General features: G+C 40.4%; 1 protein-coding gene across 2 annotated transcripts in view; it reads left to right on the top strand.

Annotated features, from left to right (window-relative positions):
• Positions 1-19,353, top strand: part of tspan9a (tetraspanin 9a) — a 99,555-nt gene that overhangs the window by 57,664 nt on the left and 22,538 nt on the right. For both annotated transcript variants that reach the window (XM_015051083.1, XM_015051077.1), the window contains exons 2-3: positions 7,806-7,997; positions 13,716-13,790. In XM_015051083.1, the coding sequence (XP_014906569.1) occupies positions 7,806-7,997; positions 13,716-13,790 (267 nt within the window). The remainder of the gene's footprint in view (positions 1-7,805; positions 7,998-13,715; positions 13,791-19,353) is intronic.

The raw sequence follows: 19,353 nt of genomic DNA, 5'->3' as shown, positions 1-19,353 counted from the left end.
ACCAGAGGACCGGAGAGGTCTGGAAGGTTGGTACAACAGCAGAAATGTAATGAATTTTGTTATTATTTAGATAAAACCAAATTTATATACATCTGCTATCTGTTCAGCTGAAGAATACAGCCAAATTTTACTCAGAATTCAAACTTTACAGGTTTTAAGTTGGAAAAATAAAGAAGAAAATCTTGTAATGTCAAAACTCCCAATGGGGAAGTCGTAGGTCGGCCATCAGCGTCAGCCTTACAAAACAAAAAAATTCACGGCATCAGTTCACATTGCTAAGAGTAGTTAGCTTGTCTCTTGAGTTTAGACGTTAGCATAAAGTTTCCATCTTGCAACAGTAACAAGATTAAAGTGAATTTATTGACATTCCTGGAATTATTCCAGGTGAGAAGTAGCTACCAGAACTTCTTGTTTTGGTCTCTTCTGCTTCTATGTGAACTAGGATTTATTAAAAATATTCAGCTAAGCTTCATTTTCCAGTCGTTTCTCTCAGAATCTGTGAACAATTAATCTTTTATCTCTTAATTAGCTCTATATTTAGCTTATGCAACCAAAGTACCTCCAGTGCTAATAATCTTGAACGAAGCTCAGTCTGTAGACGTTTTCTCTTCTTTCCTCTCTAAGTTGGATTTTCGTGGTAATTTTATGGTTTTGTGAATCCTCAGGGACTCCAATCTGTGAATAAAACTTTAACCAGGCGGATAAAACTTTTTAACCCTAAACTCTGCAGCTGTTTTAGTCCTTTGAATTCATGCTACTAATTTTTTTTTTTAAGAGTGCCTCAACCGCCATCACAGCCCTGTGAATAATTTAGTCGTTATACAACACACTCTGGCTGTACAGTATTCACAGGGTAATAACTAGGAATCCCAAGGAGGCCAAAAGTGGGATGTTATACTGTGGAAAGCTTTATGTGCAGAAGCTGACAGTTTAGTTTTAGTCTTTTATGATGGGGTGAAATATTAAAAGGATTGTGAAATACAACACCACCACCATCATAGTAAAGTATGGACAGTATTTTATATTTCCCTGAATGTTTTTCAATTCAGAAAACAACAATTTCTGATGGGATCATTAGGAACTTTTTGTTTCTATGGAAAATATGATAGATTGTTTGTTGGAATTAAGCTGATTTTCAGTATAAAGTGTCGGTACTTGCATGAATCAAAAGCGTTTTCAGAAGTCCTTATGCAGCACTTATTTTAACATAATTGCTTTAATGTGCCGCATGTAGAGTAGTCCGTCTCTTCAGCAGCTGCTCAATGTTATATTTAAAGCCAAAATAACTTATTATACATGATGAAAGACCTGAAAAGAGCAAAAAAGATTATCAAGGTGATAAAAAATGAATTCAAACAGATTATCTAAAAAATGACTTTTCATTCACTCAGGCTTCTGTTTTATTTGTTCGAGCCTGACTGTCCTGGAGGAGGGAGAGTAGAAGCATTCATGTATCTGCAGGAAAGCTTAATAAATAAATGAAGAAAACTCTGTCCGATTCTCACAGAGGTGGAGATGAGCTCTTACAGAACTGCCTTTTTCTTTCCCAGCATGCTTCAGAATGGACCATTTTCCTTTGCTGTGCAGAAAACACAAATTGCCTGTCTTTCCTTTGCGACATTTTTGCACCTTTTTGATGTTTACACTTGCTTTGTTTTGCTTTGTTGTTACATTATTCTGGTTGCCTTTTTGCAACCAAAATAGCACTTACATTGTTACACGAGTCTGAGTTGCAAAATCACAAAGGAAAAATTGAAAAATCATGCCTGTAGCTAAATGAATATTTCTTGTCTTCCTTGCAGAACCAAATCAATTGTGGCAAAGAACAGATTTTATGCACATTTCTTGAGCTGCAGAAAAAGGGAACGGAGACCATTCAGTGTCTCTGAGGTCAACTCTGCTGTTTTTCTTTATCCGTTTTTACAAATCTTTCTGCTTATTGTGCTGTTGTGATTCAGTTTGTGCTTATATGGTGTGTGATGAAGGGGGAACAGCACATGTGAACTTAGAGGCCAGATACATTAATAAAATTCACTTCCCTGATGTTACAGATCCCTCTTGAACTGGGTTAGGGTTTTTTTACCCTTATGGGCATTGCTGCTGGACTTCTGGGGATCTCCTGTTTTGTCTGGTGCCAGGATGTTGGCAGCAGATCTTTCTGAATCAGGCTGGACTCAGCACATCCCACTGATGCTTAATCAGAGTGGGATCTGGGGAGTTTAAGGCTGGTTGGGTTCTTTCTGCTGCTCTTGTAGTAAATTCAGAGTCTGACTACAGGAACTCATTGCTGTCATAGAATGTTTTCACATTTGGAGGCTGAGTTTTGTCTGCAGTTTCAGACCTGAGGATGTTATTGTGACACTCAGTAATTGTAAATGTTTATCCTAGTGGGACATTGCATTATATGAAAAGGACAGCGGTGGGCACCGCTAAGTAAAAAGTTAGCTGTTGGCTAACATCTAACTACTTTGATTTCTTAACGGTCAATAATCAAAACTTAAACATAGATGTCGAACTTCTTTCAAATGAAAGCCTAGTGAACAGCCTAGAGCATTTATTTTGACAAATGCTTTTAGGTGAAGCTAAGCGTGTTAAATGTTTTCAAAATTAGCAGAAGCGCTAAGCGAAATATTAGCTCCGTTATTAGTGAATTACTGGAAGTGTGCCCCCTACTGGAGAGGGATGAAATGATCAAACATTTCCTGCTGGGTCTGTTGACACTGAATATTTCTGACTTTTTCAGGGCTGGTTGTGGGTTCAGATGATCAGGGGTCACTTTGCTCCCTTTGCTTCGCTTCCTGACGCTCAGTTTGATGTTCTTCTTCAGGTGCTGCATTTTGATTGGCTGATTTTAATGAGCAGTCAGACAGGTGTGCCTAATAAAGTGATGGTTACTACAGATAGAAAAAGGCATTAAGTAAAGCGAACCTGAATCCTTCTGGGTCGCTGAGCTCTCATGATGAGCCCAGTTCCAGGACACGACCCGATGCGACAGAAGCAGCACCAGAGGTCACGACCTCCCTGAGTGATCAGTGTGTAAAATGTCGTTCGCTGTCTCACTCTGACCTCTGGTTGATATGGAGGAGATTGAAGAGGTTTGAAAGCGGCTGGCTCCATGTCACCGAGTCAGTTACCGCAGCAACTGATAATCATCTGAGCCAACCACTTGGAAGAGGGGTCACAACCTGTTTTCTTCTTCATCTTTCTCTCTGAGCTTACTCCTCTTCTTACACTCGTCTCCAGTGTTTTCTGTTGGATTTTAATATTCTGCTCTCCTCCACATCTCACAGCTGACCTCTCCTCCTTCACCTTTCTCTGTAGAAAGCACCATCACTGTTGCTTCCTATTGTACTACAGCAATTACCCCCCCTGAGCTTGTTAAAATGTCCCCACTCATTCACAGATAGTCTCATCTCATATCCTCCTGTTTGCTCCAACTAAAACTTAACGCTGGCTCCAATCTGCTCGCCGTTTTCTCACTTTTCTTCTCGTGCTATTAGACAGTTGACTTCATTCTTTCTTTGCCAAGAAAGTGCTCTAAAAATATCGCTCACCACATGCGTAGGTCAAACATTATCTCAACACTGTTATTCTCCCATTATTTTGCAAAGAAAAGATTAAACATTAAGTATAATTAAATGGGCTTGTCCTGTCAGGCTTGTGTTCTCTGCTTCAACGATTTTTTTGATTCTTTATCACAGCGGTACAATTTGTACCTTGAGGCCTCAAATATGAAAGCAACCTTGAGAGTGATGTGTGATGTGTGAGGTGTTGGAAAGCATCTCATGCTGCATGCATGCATGGGGGCGCCGTAAAACCGAGCATCAAGGCAAAAGGCTGATGGGTTTTGACAGTGTTTCCCAGTTCCTAACCAAGAGAGACATTTGAAAAACTAGGCTGCAAAGAGACTTTATCCATCTATAACGTGGATTAAATTTGAAAGAGTTGTGGACCTGGAGGGCTGTCATGTGTCAGACCTGGTTGCTTAATGATGACATGATAGTTAAGTGAACTACAACGAAGCTGGAATGAATGAAGATGATGGTGAGGTGTGACAGGAGCTGTGTGCGTCTGCTCACAGGATTTATCCAGAACCACACAGTAAATAATCTGGAGGTCATAATCTGGTACAGTGGGATTTATTAGGGACCTAAATGAGATCAAGTTTAAAGAACTGCAGCACAGGTGAAGTCAGACGACTTCAGAGAATGACATCCTGAATGAAAGCAGCTGAAATGAGCTTCCTCTGAAGGGTGCAGTGATTACCGGCGATTAGTGCCGGGATGGATGCATCACTGGATCAAAGAGCTAATCTTAATAAATAAAGAAACAAATTCATCTTAACAGGAAATGTGAATAATAGATAAAACCAATAAAAACAGATTTCTAACAGAGGAACGTAAGATGGACGCTGGACGTGTCGACAGTCACTCATTCCTTTCACCAGGAGGATTACTGAAGCTGACGAAAATATAGATGGAAAGTTCAGTGGAAGAAAAAAACATAATGGAAAAATGTTTCGCAAGAAGCAAGGACAAAATGAAAGAATAGCAAGGAACATTGAAGAGTTTGGAGGAGATTCACAGATTCACTACCACACATATAAATAGAAGTTCAGTTAATAGTTCAACCAAGAATAATGTCATAAATGCAGAGATGAGTTCTGGAAACAGTGTTGTGTCTAGTGAGTCTATGTAAATGTTTCACCTTTGGAATTTAATCACTGAAATAAATGAACTTACTGATGGTATGATTTACTGAGATGCAGTTTAATCAGATCTGGACAGAAAAGACGATCATAACTGTTCATGTTGTGAACAAAGTGAGATTCTGCGTCACACCTCCATGTTTTCCTGCAGACGGGTTCTGAAGGCCACAGCTCAGAACCCGTCCTTGTTCCTGAGGTCAGAGAGGTGGCAGGTCTGTGTTTAGAGGCGGTTTGACCCGTGGCTCAGAAAGGTTTGCCTTTCCTAGCAGTGGAAGCAGAGCCGGGATTAGGCGTGTTCAGATCTGACAGATTGAGGAGGGCTGGGCGGTTTCACCGTCGCCGCGGTGACTGACACACTCGGATAAGCTCCCTTCACTGGGCATTAAACACAATTAAGAGAGGGTACTGTATTCCTCCCCAGCAGGACCCTTAAACCTCTCGGCTCTCCCCCTCACTAGCTGTAAATCCACTTTATCTATGTGGCCTCCTAAACTTTCTATTAGTCCCCTGCTTCCCTAAATCCCTTCTCACACTGTATATTATCGGCCTTCAGGACGGCGTTCGCTGTGAATCTGTGTATTTGACGCTCAGCGAAAAGGACGACCTCGCTCCACTGTTTTCAAATGACTTTTGGACTCCTCTTGTTTTTAATCAGTTTGCCATTAAAAGGCTAATGGTGCCTCCCAATGAATTCAGCTTCACTGGAATTATTCAGCGTTTAAAGGACAAAGCGTTGGTCTGCTTCTCTCTGTTCTTTTGCTCCCATTTGCATGTCTTACCGTGTTGAAAGCTTCTAACGTTCCACATGTTACAGCTGCATATTTTATTGGGTTTTATTGTTGGGCCAGAATGTTTTATGACAGACCAACACAAATCAGTGCATTTGGAGGGAAAATTTATGGTAAACATGCTTTTTTTAGCCTTTAGTTTTACAAAAAGAGGTCAGAATCTGTGGTGTTCATTTTCTAAATCACCTGTTCAGAGTTGTTCTCTGCTGACTGAACCTCTGGCCCGGTCTCAGGTCCTCTAACAGGTTTTCCTCTCAGATTGGCCTGGTTTTATCCCCATTAAAGACCAGCCCACAGCATGGTGCTGTTTTTTAAATTGTTCTCTACAAACCTCTGAGGTTGTTACAGAACAGCTGTGGTTCTTTTTTACGTGGTTGGACTACAATGATTAGGATCTCAATTTTTTTCCCACTTTTCTCTTTTTTGTGTTGGACTGCCACGTATTTTTTTCAGTCTTAGACTTTAATTTGAACTTCTTAAATTTTAACACAGTACTTTTTTGACATGTTCATATGTCTGTAAATCTGACACATAGGCGACATTCACAAAACACAGAAACACAGTTTCTCTCGGCCCACTGGGGTTTCATTTCTACTTCAGAAAAAATGTGATTGGACTCTGGAAAAGGCTGTTGTTGTGTTCAGGTTGTGCTAAAAGGAGTTAGCCTATCATCGAAGCTATTCAAGCCTAAAATAGCATCTCAAAGCTAAACATGACTTAATGTCAGTCTTGCACTTTGCACCAATCTGATGGTTGGAGATCCTGAATAATTGATTAAAAACAATAAATAACTTTGCTTTGAGCTCATTTGTCTGTTTATTTTATAATTTAGTTGCAAAAAGGGTTTTGAATTAAAAATGTTGCTTATTTTGTCAATTAAAATTAGATTATTTATAGATCCAATTGTACTTTTAAGAGGCTTTTAAACTGCATTATTACGATGAGGAAACTTAATCGAGTCTCTCTTGTCGTACGGTTAGAGTCGCTCCCTCAAGTCTGAAAATCAAGGATCTTTTGCAGCCTGCGTTTCCTTCAACCTTGACAGAAGACCTTCTGAGCAGGCTTTTTACAGGATAACCCACTCAGCTGGTTAATTTTAGCGGACTCAAGCAGAGCTCTTATCAGTCTTGATGCATTACTCTGCGCTGCTCTTTCCGCCTTTTCTTTTTAATTGATTCATTGCCTGCTCTCTGTCAGGGCGGGCATATCATCTTCATGAGAGCGCTGCTCTCCACGCACCAGGCCTTTGTCTTCACATCAGCCTGTGTGAAGTCAAACCAGAGCAGCTCAAAGGTCAAAGTTCAGCAGCAGTCAGACTGAGCTCATCTGACATTTGAGATGGGGATGCGTGGCTCATGCATGTATCCTGTAGGACTCATTAGACCTCAGGCATCTCGCACCATTTCCTGACTCTTGCAGTTAAAGCTCAAAGATACTTTTACACATCGTCGCCTGATGGTAAGGAGAGCTGGAGCTAATCGGTCTCGCAATAATTCTGTTCAAACCTGTTTTAAATCAAAGTTGATATTTACTGAGGATGTCACAGAACCAAACAGTCCAGAAATGGTTTCAAACTAATGATCCCAGCCACGCATGTTTGCAAACATCAATTAGAGCTTACTGAATATAATTCCTATATCTTTTCCAACTACAAAAAAATCTGTCTTTGTTCTTTTTGTTGGATGTCATCTGCAACTGCCCCCATTTCTCTCACTCTCTATATTTTCCAAAGCCGCGTGACATTATCTCTGAATAAATAGACCAACACATCCGCAAACCAAAGCCTTCCTTAAACACTCCATGTTGCGATAACGTTCACTTTGTGGACGCCGCACACATCAGCAGGAATCTGCTGGAGTGAGATTAGGGAGCTGCCTCTTGTTAAAGTTCAGATCCTCTGCAGGTGGCTTCAGAAAGCCTGGAAGATGTCCGCCGTGAATCTGGGACTAATTACATATCTGTTTGTTCTGGATTTATTGTAATCTGCTCACATAATCAAAAACTCTGCGGCTCAAGTCCAATTTTTTTGCCCTAATCTCTCCCAGAGCTGTTATTGGCTTATCGCCGCTGTAATTAACATAATCCTAGTTGGTTTTTCTGGCCGTGTTTAGAAACTGTTTGGGTCCCTTGGCAGCTGGAAGGACCCAGAGAGTTCGGCTGTATGTTTTTTTTTCTTTCAATTCAAAGGTAACCGTAGTTGCTTGAGGAACTACAGTTCCAGAAGAGCTGGAAATGTTTGAAGATTGTGCCTGAAAAGACTCCAACTTGTCCGTTTCTCACCCTCTCCTCTGTTGTCTTCTGCTTTGCAGTTGTGTGGCTGTGGGCTGCTTGGCGTGGGCATCTGGCTCTCTGTGTCACAGGGCAGCTTCGCCACCTTCTCACCTTCATTCCCGTCTCTGTCAGCTGCCAACATGGTCATTGCCGTTGGCGCAATCGTCATGGTGACGGGCTTTCTTGGTTGCCTGGGTGCCATTAAGGAGAACAAGTGCCTGCTTTTAAGCGTAAGTTCAATCTCTGTATATTCAAACTTTATATTAGTTTTTTTTTTTCCATCAATATTTTTATTATATTTTTTACAAATTTGGCATACCTGCCATATAACCAATACAGTCAACAAGACCAACAAACTCTTAGATTTCTATTTGTTTTAGTATAAATGTACATACTTCTCTTAAAGATTTGCTGAATAAACTAATCTGAACTGTTGAAAAGTTTGAAAACCAATGAAGAAGTTGCGTTTTATTCATGTTTTAAGTAGTTATGAATAATAAATACCTTATGTGAGTCAGAGATTTTGAATATTCTGTTACAATACTGGTGATTATCATACATCATAAATATAGTCACAAAGTCTGGATTAGTTTGAAAAATATTTGTGTTTCTTCATTTACAAGAGGAAAATCTGGATTTATGGAAAGTATCAATATATATATGCACAGAATGTCTTGTTTTTATCATTTGCAGCATTTGCACCAAATAATTTGGACGTTACTGTTGATAAAGGCTCTCTCGTTAAAATGGGAAATGTCAGTTTTTTGGCCATTGGACCTTCATAGATCAGTGTTTAAACTGAACTTAGTGGGTTTTGTTTTGTTTTGGGGTTTTTTCAGGTTAAAACGCCCAACAAGCAAAAATTAGTCTTTTAAATGAATCACAAACAACCCAGCTGGACATTTTGACAAGATTAGTTCTTGTGCTAATCTAATGGCAGCAACTCATTATAAGTGGAAATGTGTTTATATAGGCACAGAATTCAGTTTCCTGCTGACAACTTTAATTTGTTTGGCAGAACTCTTTATACTGTCAGTTACAGAACATGGAGAAATAACAGATCTGCTCTCCTGCACAGGTTCAGTCAGGTTAATGCATGGATGTACCCAGATCAGACATGACATGATGAATCCTGACATGTGAAGTAAAATATAGTAATTATCTCTTTTACACAACTCATGTTGGCAGCTGGGATTTATTAGGCAGCAATGGAACATTTAGTCATTTGAAAATGGGAAGTAATCAGGATTTGAGACTGATGAAGGATGAATTGAAATACCTGGACAGCTGGGATCAGAGTATCTCCTGGACTGCAGGCCTGGTGGTGAGTTCCCAGTCTGCGATCAAACTGGTCCAAGCAAGGAATAACGGCGAATCAGTGAAAGGCTCATGTTGCATGTGGAGAAAAACATCTTGCCAAAGTCCAACAATCTGCTCCAAGTAGAGCTGCTGCTTCTCCACATCACAAGCAGTCAGTTGAGGTGCTTTGAGCATCTTATGGAGAACTTTGGGTTCTGCCATCCTCAGTAAGGATGCTGCAGACCACTACTTGATGGAAACGACATTTCCTGATGACTTTGGCCGACTCTAGCAGGGTAACGATCCCTATCACAAAACAACACTGGTTCAGGAGACTGACAGTGAGCTGAGGTGCTGATTTGACCTCCAAATCCCAGATCCTAACCCAACTGAGCTGAGTACTCTGAGCAAACATGAAGTACAGGGCAACATAATTAGCTAGGTGGTCATAATGTTATGCCTGATTTGTGAAATAATGCTTTTTATTTTAGAAAGTTAATGTGGATGTGTAGAAGTCATTAAATGTGTTATGATTAATTTAGAGGCCTCAACAGAGGCAGAAACGTTCCAGTGGAGGTTCAGTCTGTTTTCATTCTCAGTACGGTGGAAGAATGAAATCCTGGAACGGAGCTGCGGGATTCACTCTTTCTGAAAATTAACACGCTTACATGTCGTTTGCTTCCCTTTGGTCGCAGCTCATGTCATGTGCTGGTTTAAAACTGGAAACCCAAATGAAGGAGCGGTTCCTGTGGGGCGAGAGCAGAAAAGGAAATAATCTATTATAGAAACTGGAGGCTGGCAGGCGGGATGTCTGCTGAAACAGGCTGACACACCGAACATGGCAGAGAATAAAGACAAGATTACACCAACCAAACAGGACAGAAATATAAAACACAACCAATGAAGATAAGTGAGTGAACTGAGGAAGGCAGTGAATGACAACCGATCCGTGTTCTTCAGAAAACGATGACCTGGTGTCAGTTTCACCTGTGGCCTGGTCTGGTTCCCAAGAATGGAGCAAGAAATAACTTTGAGCAATTTTTTTCTTCAAAAAGTAATCACCATTTTTAGGTTTTACTAAATAAGTTTCACAAATCAAAGCTGTTTATGAGTGGGGAATAATTCCCACCAGCATAAGAACTAAACTTCACTTGCACATCTCATCTTTAGCCAAAGGAAAATCCTCTTTCACAACTTCAATAAAGGTTTTATAAATCTCAAATTGAGCTTTTGAACTACAGCTGATTCTTGTGCCTTTTTAACACAGCCCAACATATCATCAAGGCCAAAAATATTCACCCCTGCATATACATACCAGCCTCATTGACAAAAAGAAATCTACATCTGCCACGGGGTATGAATAATTCTGGATTAAATGTTTTTTATGGGAATAACAATAAATAATAGAATTTTTTATAGGAAAAAACTTTCAACTTTTATTTGTCCCCTGATTCTATGGCACCCTGGGCAGAGAGCCATGTCGTCCATATTAAAACTGTTTTGGGTTCAGCTAAACCAGAATAATGACGACTGAACGAGTCAGTACAGAAAGTCGACTCTCCTTCAATAGGAAGCTTTGTGAAGTATGTCAGCAAATGATTGCACCATATGGGCATAGCACTCTGAAAAGCACTTAATATTAATGAGTTAAATAATTAAAATGTTCTATTATTCATTATAAAACCTAGTTTGGCTTGGCTTTGCTCTGTTTGGCTATGATTTTATAAGTGTTGTATCTGAAGCAGTTAATGATGGAAGTTTGTTCAGTTGAAGGATGTTTAAGTGGATTTGCAAAGAAAAAGAAAACTTTCATGTCCAGAAAGTTTAAATGAGAGGTAAAGTTAGGCCTCTGACTACTTAACATCACAAACGCTCAATCCCTTGAAGCTCTTGCATCAGTCCAAAGCCGTTCCAAATCCTCGGTGCTAGACGTGGCTTCCTTCACCTGGCTGACAACTGTGAAGTGGAGGAGAGCAAAGTGCAGGCAGCGAGGAGGCAGGTTGGAGGCTGTGAATAATAAAATGGTTTAATGCAAAATATTACATTTAAAAGTCCTGATGTTTCTTATTAGGCAAAATGTCAGGTAGGGAACATCGTCTGCCACATCACTGAGGGATGGCTTTGCATTTCAAGCCATGCTGAGCTTTTTTATGGAAGAAGTGCTGTCTGAGAGTCGGGGTTGTTTCTTTTTCTTTTTCTTTTTTGCACCCAGGGGGTTGTGGGAGTTGTTATTGGGGCTGATGGTGTCATGTCGTTCAGAGATCAGTGCAGGGTTGGATCTCAGGGGGCGGACAGAACCGAGCGTTTACCTTGACAACATCTCTCTTTGGATTACAGCGCATTCAAAGCTCCGACATCCTCTGCAATATTTTTTGAGGTTCTTTCTTTTTAGAATGTCAGGAACTGCTTACTAAGAAAATAAAAGTACACATGAAAACACAAAGATATCTGAAAGAGATGTAAAATGTAGAAGCAGTCAGCTGTAGTCGGTAGCTGAGTGGAAAAGCAACACCAGTTCTAAAACCTGCAAAGCAGATGCTAACAACAAAAGGCTGCTGAACGCGTTTTATGTGGGCCATGGAATAAGAAACGGTTCGCCCCTCCTCTCCCCAATGAGCATTGAATTAATTAGGTTTTTTAGGGATCTAGGTTTGTTTCCTCCCATGCTGTGCAGAAAAGGTTGTAAATATTGAGCTGAGGCAGCATCAAGGAAGACACATGGCAGCATCTGAGAGGCAAAACTTCAGAAGAGTTTAATATTAAAGTGGAACTACATCCCAGATCAACCTTTTTTAATTGCTGATAAACTGTCTAAACAGGTTAGTCAGAGATTTGTTTTTATGTTTTTGTGTGAATTTTGACATTTTCATGTAAATTTGTGAAGTTCTGCAATATTTTGCCTAAAGTCTTGTTAGTGCTGCCTGCTTTAGGTTGAATGTTGCTTAAGCAGCTGAATTTTCCTGTTGGTTACAAACAACTCACTCAGCCCCACACTCTCACTCAGGCACGCCCCCTGGTGGTGAGTCAGGAGTTGAAGTAATGATCATCTATTGATTGCATTATGAGCTTTGTAAATGTGTGAATTTTTTTGGCAACATGGACAGAGAGTGGAATGTGTCTGCTGTGACTGCAGGCGGTTTGCTGCAGGAAGTGGGAGGAGCTTATGACAGCAGAGTTGCAGCGTTGCTGCAGACCGCCATAAGTCTTCAACAACCCAGAGAAAACGTCACTAGTTGTTTTTTTAAGATGCTAGAGGATCTGAAATTCCACTAAGTATAGCAACAAAGTTCGTCCACCCTCTTGGACACACCCTTCATTGTGTCTTGGCTCCGCCCATTTTGGTGAAATTTTTCAAAATTTTCCAAGAGAGATCTGAGATTATGTTTTCACTGGAGGGTTGGTTTCAATCCACCTTTTTTTCTCTTCTTAAAAAAATATCTGCACTTCCTGTAAATGTTTCAAGAAACATTTACAGTCGACATTGTTAAAGAAATCAAGCAGCTTTTATTCATGACTTTTTGTTCAAGCTGTTTTTTTATAAATAAAAACATTCTGTTCTGCAGAATATGACAATTGGTTGGGCTACAATTTCTCGACAGTCTCTCTTTACACATGTCCTTCACGCTGGGGGGGATTTCTGCTGTTGTTGTCTCACAGCGAGGGATCCAACATGGTGGCATGGAGACGGGCTCCAAATGCTTAAAATCTGGTTTTCTATCCAAAAAGAGAATCTCTGAGACATTTCAGGACTGCAGTGTATATATGAAGAAAAGGTAACAGCTTCAACTAGAACCTAGAGACGCAGTCTGTTTATTTATTTAGGAGTGGAAATGAGATGATTTAAATGTGAACTAAATTTAATAAAGATAGCAAAAGCAATAAACAATCTCACATTCTGCGATTAATAAACCAGCTGCTCTGATTTGAAAAAAAAATGAAAACAACAGTAAAAACAAAGTAGTCCTCCTTCATAATGTCTATCTATTGATGTCACTGTTTTTATTGTATTTAAACCTTGCTGATATTTTCAGGTCTTTGAATTTGTTGCTAACTTTTGCATCGATTCGCTGCTCAGATGAAACTCGGTGTTGCCTAACAACGGATCTTGCTGGAGGCTTTTTCTACAATTGTTCTCTGAGGACATAAACTATTTCTCTTTTGAATATGTGCAGCTGAGAAGGTTTTGATTCATGCATACTTCGTAAAGTCCTGAAACTTTATTATGTTTCCTGTGAGGGAAAGGCATTTTTTCTCATTCTGACAGTTACTCAGAGTTTCTGTGGCTCATTTTTAATAATTAATTTTGCTTTTCTACGCATCTTTATGTGTTTTTTATGTCTTCCTCCAAGCAGAAAATCATGTAAAATATTGAACGTATGTATATGAATTCTGACATTATTACACCTTTCAGACATTATTATGGTTAACTTCCTTCCACCTTGACTTTCTGTCTGTAATTTCTGTGAGAAATTTAATTTCAGACACTTGTGTTTCTTATTATTGGAATATATTTTATCTCAAGCTGCAGGACGCCATCTGTTTTCATCTTCTGTTTGACAACATGTGTTTGTAAAATGTCAGAGCATAACTTTAATCATTGATATTTTCAGAGCAGCTGCTGAAAAAGACTTTTTCTGCTTGTCCACCAGTTCTTCATCGTACTGCTGATAATTCTTCTGGCAGAGCTGATCCTCCTCACCCTCTTCTTTGTGTACTCTGATAAGGTGAGTTTGCTCTGCTTTGGTGTGCTGTCCACCATGCTATGCATACTTTGTTTTACCTCGACTTGTTCAGTTTATTCATGCATATTTAATTCTCTCCTCTTCTGATTTTCACTGGACCTAAATTATAATTAAAGCAGCTTTAATTTATATTAATTCCAGCTTTAGCTGTCAGAAAACAAAATGACTCTGCACAAATGAAATGTGATTCATCAGGAGCTTTTAATACGGCCACCATTAAAGCACTAAGTGTTCCTTTTCTAAAAAAAAAAAAAAATAAAAAGTTTTGATTTTGATAGTAAAATCATCAGTCATGTAAAATTGGTGATGTTATTTTAGCTGCTTACCTGATGTTAGAAGCTACAGATGCAGCTTCATTCCTCAGTCGTGTCTGTGAGTCTCCAGCTGCACCTGCCAGCAGCAGGTCTGAGCACGGACAGCAGAAACAAATCGGTTCTGATCAGTTCACTGGCTGGAGGATGGCCCTGCATGTTCAACTCTAAAGCTAACAGAGAGGGAATACCTTATTAAACAACAGGTACCTGAGCATAACAGTCTGAACCACACTCATCTGAACGCCAAGCTCTGGTAGAAATGATGCAGCTGGTTTTTCTTTTAGTTGTTTTTTTTGTTGTTGTTGTTTTTCTTGCTAAATTTTATCCTAAACAGCCTGAGAGAGTTGGGCTTGATTCAAGTTTGTTGTGCACGTCTTTAAGACTTTTCCTCTTTTTCTCTATTGTCTACTGGGACAAACAAATGCATCTAATCTAAATCTATCTTTTTGACTCCACTTCTTCAGTTCAAACCTACCAACAGCTACACTCAATCCAAATAACTAGAGATAAAATTTAGCTTTCTTAGAGCTATTTTTCTGTTATTTCCTGTTTTAATTATTTAGCTGAAGTCTAAGCTAGCAGGAAAGTTACAAAAGTTTAAATAATTTCTCTGTACAACGGCAACAGTCAGGAGTTGAGTAAAAAAAAAAAATCCAGAGCCTGTTTATAAACACATCTTTATATAATAAAGACAGTCACCAATAATTGAAAGAAAGATTGGATGACAAAATGTTCCAAAACCTGCAAAAATCCCTAAAACTGATCAGGGAGGAACAGCAGCAATTCTTCCCAGGATTCTGTCCTGTCGGGTTAGATGGGGTTTCTTCCAAAGTGTGGCGAATGTATCTGGCAACCTCAAATATTTGAGCCCCATTTCCAAGCATTTTGGCACAGTAACAACGCTAAACATCACCAAATGATTGCCAGAGTGAAGCACGGTGGGGGCTGCATCATGTTTTGGGTTACATTTTCTCATCAGAAGCTTTTTATGTATTTATTTAATGAGGCCAGATGATTGGGTCTCATTTAGAACCTCAACATGAGCTCAGATTCATGACAGATAAAGTTCTGATAACCTTCCAAACATTGAACTTTATTTACAGAATAAAAGCATTATTTCATTCAGTCGGGTTGTGGGATCCTGACAGTTTCCTACTGAAGAAAACTGAATGCTCTGAATCCAGCAAGGTATTAAAGGCAATGCACACATATGCAGTGAGAGGTTATTGCAACTTTTCCTTCGTTTCCTGTAGACTTATTTTTCTTTTTTATAGTTGAGCTGAATAGAATAAACCGAAGATTGAAAAAGTTTCAAAGTGATTTATTGTACTCTCTTTTTCATATCACAAATCCTGGAAACTTAACAGGAGTGTTGACAATTTTAGAGCCATTGTCGGCTATATAAATAATGAAAATACTTTTCAGCCTAACATATCATATGTTACCTATTGAAAATAACTCCACTCCACTCTCAGCTGTTGATGTAGGGAAATGTCAGCCTTGGCATGTCGGTGTCTTAAAGTAATAAGAGTTTCCCAGTTGTCTTCCAGGGTCAGAGTCCCCTCCCCCCCTGTCCTTGTATATTTAGTATTTTCTGCAGCAGGAGCTTGAATGTCTTCATGCTAGCGTTAGCCCAGCAGTCAAAGGTCAGGGTAGCAAACCGCACCAGTTGGCTCCGTGTAATTAGCCTGCCGTGTTTCCCATGACCTCAGCAGGTGAAGTCAGGTGAACGTCTGGGGCGACAACAGATGGAGTTATTTCAGGCTGCAGATATTACCCGACTATATTATCCACAAGTGTTTCTTCACTGCGATGACAACTTGTCTTTCACAGGACAAGCACTTACGACTTCTGTTTGTTTTCAAGGACAGTTTGTTGATAGATGTGTGTTTTTTCTCTCCTACTTTTAACCCTCGGGACGTCAGCTAATTTTCCGTCTTTGTTCAAAGGTTATTGCTCAAACTTAAACTCTCAAGCAGATAAAGGAATTCATTTAGCAGCCCATCAGTTCTCAGATTTGGATCAGCTCTCACAGGCATGCCAAGCCAGGAGTAAATATGTTTGATGCCTTATCAGTAAAATATTTCTGGCTTAACTTTTTATGGAGAAGGGAAAAAAAAGAAGAAGAAATCTTGATCCCTTCTGGGGAATTTAAATGGAGAGCCTCTTTGCGCTCCCGTCACCTGTGAAGTCAGAAAAAGATAGCGAAGCAGGGCTGAGGATTTTTTTTCCAAATGAGAAATGAAATGAGTTTGCATTAATAAAGGATTGGATGTTGCTCTGGGAGAACTCTCTGATCCACACATGTTCCAGTAAATCCCCCATAACGATTCATGTTCGTCCCATCTCGCAAAATTACAGTGAGTTTAGGCCTAATGGGATGTGAAGCTGCGATAATGTGGATCGGGAGCAAATCTGTTTCCTTTATTGGTCTTCAAATGTCAGCGGCAAGTGAAGCTATTAAAGCTAATTATGGGAACTTTCAGCTGACTTCTAAACAACACGCCTGCAAAGTTAAGGGGATTGTTTAGGGCTGGATCATGAGTTACAGACCAACTGAAAGTCGAGATCAGATGAAGGACAAGCGCTGTACATCACATCCAGCAACAAGAAATTGCTTTTTTTGTCTTTTTCGCTCCTCAATTTCCTCATCTTAAGTGAGATTACATATGCTGTGTGAGGCTCTCGGCATCCGCCGCTGCAGGCTGTGATCAGAGGAATCTCTAATTCACTTCTCCTATTTGATCCTCTAATCACAAGGCATTTATTAACAAGTCTGGAAGACATACAGTTGTTGGCAGCTTTTAAACATAAATCAGCCTGCAAGACACAAAATTTATCTTTTAAATAGGCCATGTGAAAGTCATGAGTGACGCCTCGTGTGAACTTCAATCCTCCTTGTGTGACAAGCTGTCAAACACATGGAGAACGCACCAAAAAGCTGGGAGATGTTCTTCTGAAAGCCTTCGTTTAGCTGGTCGTTCTCTCACATTTCCACCTGTTTATTCCAGCATTAGAGGCGCCTTTCTCCCCCCTAATGGAGAAATTCTTGTTCATCTTCCTCAGCCCAGCAGTTGTGCCTGCAGGTATGTGTGTGTCCTGCTTTTTTCCCTCCGCAGCCCTGAGATGTTAAGCTTCCTGATTAAATGTCGTGTAGAGGCGCGTAGTATAATAAAGGCCGGGCCTGCAGTTAGCAAGCAGCTGACTGCAGCAGATGGCTGGACCACAAACCAGATTACAGCCATCCGTCTTGAACGCTGTGACCTCATTGCGCCTTCGTTGCCCAACACGCCCAGCCGAACCCTGCAGAAGGTTTATTAGGTCGGAATGAGAGCGAGCCACGATGCGCAGCCAGAGAGCGGGGGGGGGGGCGTAGGTGAGTGTGCAGATGGAGGTGATAGAATGAGTGAAATAAGATGTCAAAACCTTTAATTTACCTTAGAAGGAGCTCCAGTCATGAAGGATGAACCTGTATTGTGTGGAAGAGTTTCATACAGCAGCCAGTGGAATTACTGATGCCTTCAAAAGTCACCTAACTTGGAAATAAAGTCAAAATCAGTTTGATTTAATCTGAATCTAAATGCACCTGTTCCGTTTCTGGTCTCAGAGGTTCACTAGAGAAGAACAAGCATCATGGAGACTAAGGAACCCAGCAGCCGTTAGCAGCAGGGTTAGGTTTAGAACAACACTCCAGGTTCTGAAGAAATGAGTCTGCAACAAATGATGCAGGTGCACAGCAAATATGGAGGAAGGTAAACTGGTCTGATGAGGCTGAAATCACAAGCAAAAAGTCATGCATGGATACTAAGCATCATCCTGTATATTCTGTCCCACCTATGAAACACAGTGGTTGCAGGATGATGCTGTGGGTTGTTCTCCCACAGGGACAGGGGAGATGAGCAGATGATCAGAGTTTGCAGGAGGCCAGAGACTGAGGTGGAGGTTCACCTTCCAGCAGAAAAAGCAGGCCAAACACGAAGCCAGAGATCTAATTGTATGGTTTAAATTCATTAGTTTTTGGTCTCTGTTCCGCTTGGCGTTCACATATGTATTTGAATCGCACCAGAGTTCACTTCAGCCAAACCTAGGCCAAGGTTTGTAGGTGAATCAGAGTTTGATTTTTTTGTTTTTCACCTTCCCAAATGAAGCCGACTTTCTAGAAAAACGGACTAGAGTTCAATTAAAGCAGACTAAACAGGGCTGGTGTGAACGCACCCTTAGATCCACACCTCCTCTAACACACAGGGATAAGATAAATGGCTCATTGGCAGGAACCTGAGGAACCTGATGACGTGGTGAGGAGGTAATTTAGCTGTTTAATTCAGGTGTGATGGAGCAGTGATGCATCTAAAAGTTTGAGACCCCGGCTCTAGATGCAAAAGATGGTGACTGTAACAACTAAGTGTGGTAATATTCAGACAGAGTACTTGCCTCCCATATCTCCCTGTACGTTCCCGTCTGTAAAGGCGGGACACAGTTCAGTCATTAGCCATGCGTTACTTTGCCAGACCAATTCCAGACGTTGAGGGTCCGTTTACCTGCCTGTGTCTTGGCCTGAGGCAGGTTTCCAGAGCAACTGAAGGAAATAAGAGTCATGTTTGATGATGTGCTGCTGGTAACCTCTGACTCTGAAGCTGTCTGCCTCCACATCATTTAGACTTTCAGGATTTTAAAGCTTTTGTCCAGCTCTGTATAGTGAGATCAAGAAGGAGACGTTGTTAGTGTCTTTGTTTCCAGTGAAGCTGGCAGTTGAAGCCCTGTGATTCGGTAATGATCATGGAAAGGAGACGGGTTATGTTCCAGAGGGGTTCAAAGTAACTAATTATGGTTAAAATGTCATGCATAGAAGATCATTTGCTTAATTTAACCCTAAAAATGTGTTCAGCAGATGAGCTGAGTAGATAAGCCTCCAATTCTTCTGTGAGGCAAAACCGTGTTTTACTTTCATTCTCAAAAGCAGGAAGCAGTGGGAGTATTTCTGCCTGGATGTTCTGCTTTGACTACAACCAATTTAATTTAATCAGTTTAAATAGAGTGACTAAAACAATCTGGCCTTTATTGCAAAGAATAGGCATCAACACCATGTTTTACCCCATGGGATGATTTATGGAGCCTCTTCTGCTGGAAAACAGCAAATGGTTGTGATGGAAAGTCTTGCACTTTTAATTTATTCTACGAGGATACAGAGTACAGGCCTCATTACAGTTTTGCTCAAGCATGACCAGATATCT

Source organism: Poecilia latipinna, unplaced genomic scaffold (assembly GCF_001443285.1).
Source record: "Poecilia latipinna isolate Pla-1442-1.1 unplaced genomic scaffold, P_latipinna-1.0 Scaffold50, whole genome shotgun sequence".
Taxonomy (NCBI): domain Eukaryota; kingdom Metazoa; phylum Chordata; class Actinopteri; order Cyprinodontiformes; family Poeciliidae; genus Poecilia; species Poecilia latipinna.
The sequence above is the reverse complement of the archived record's forward strand: the minus strand, read 5'-3'. Positions and strand labels throughout refer to the sequence as shown.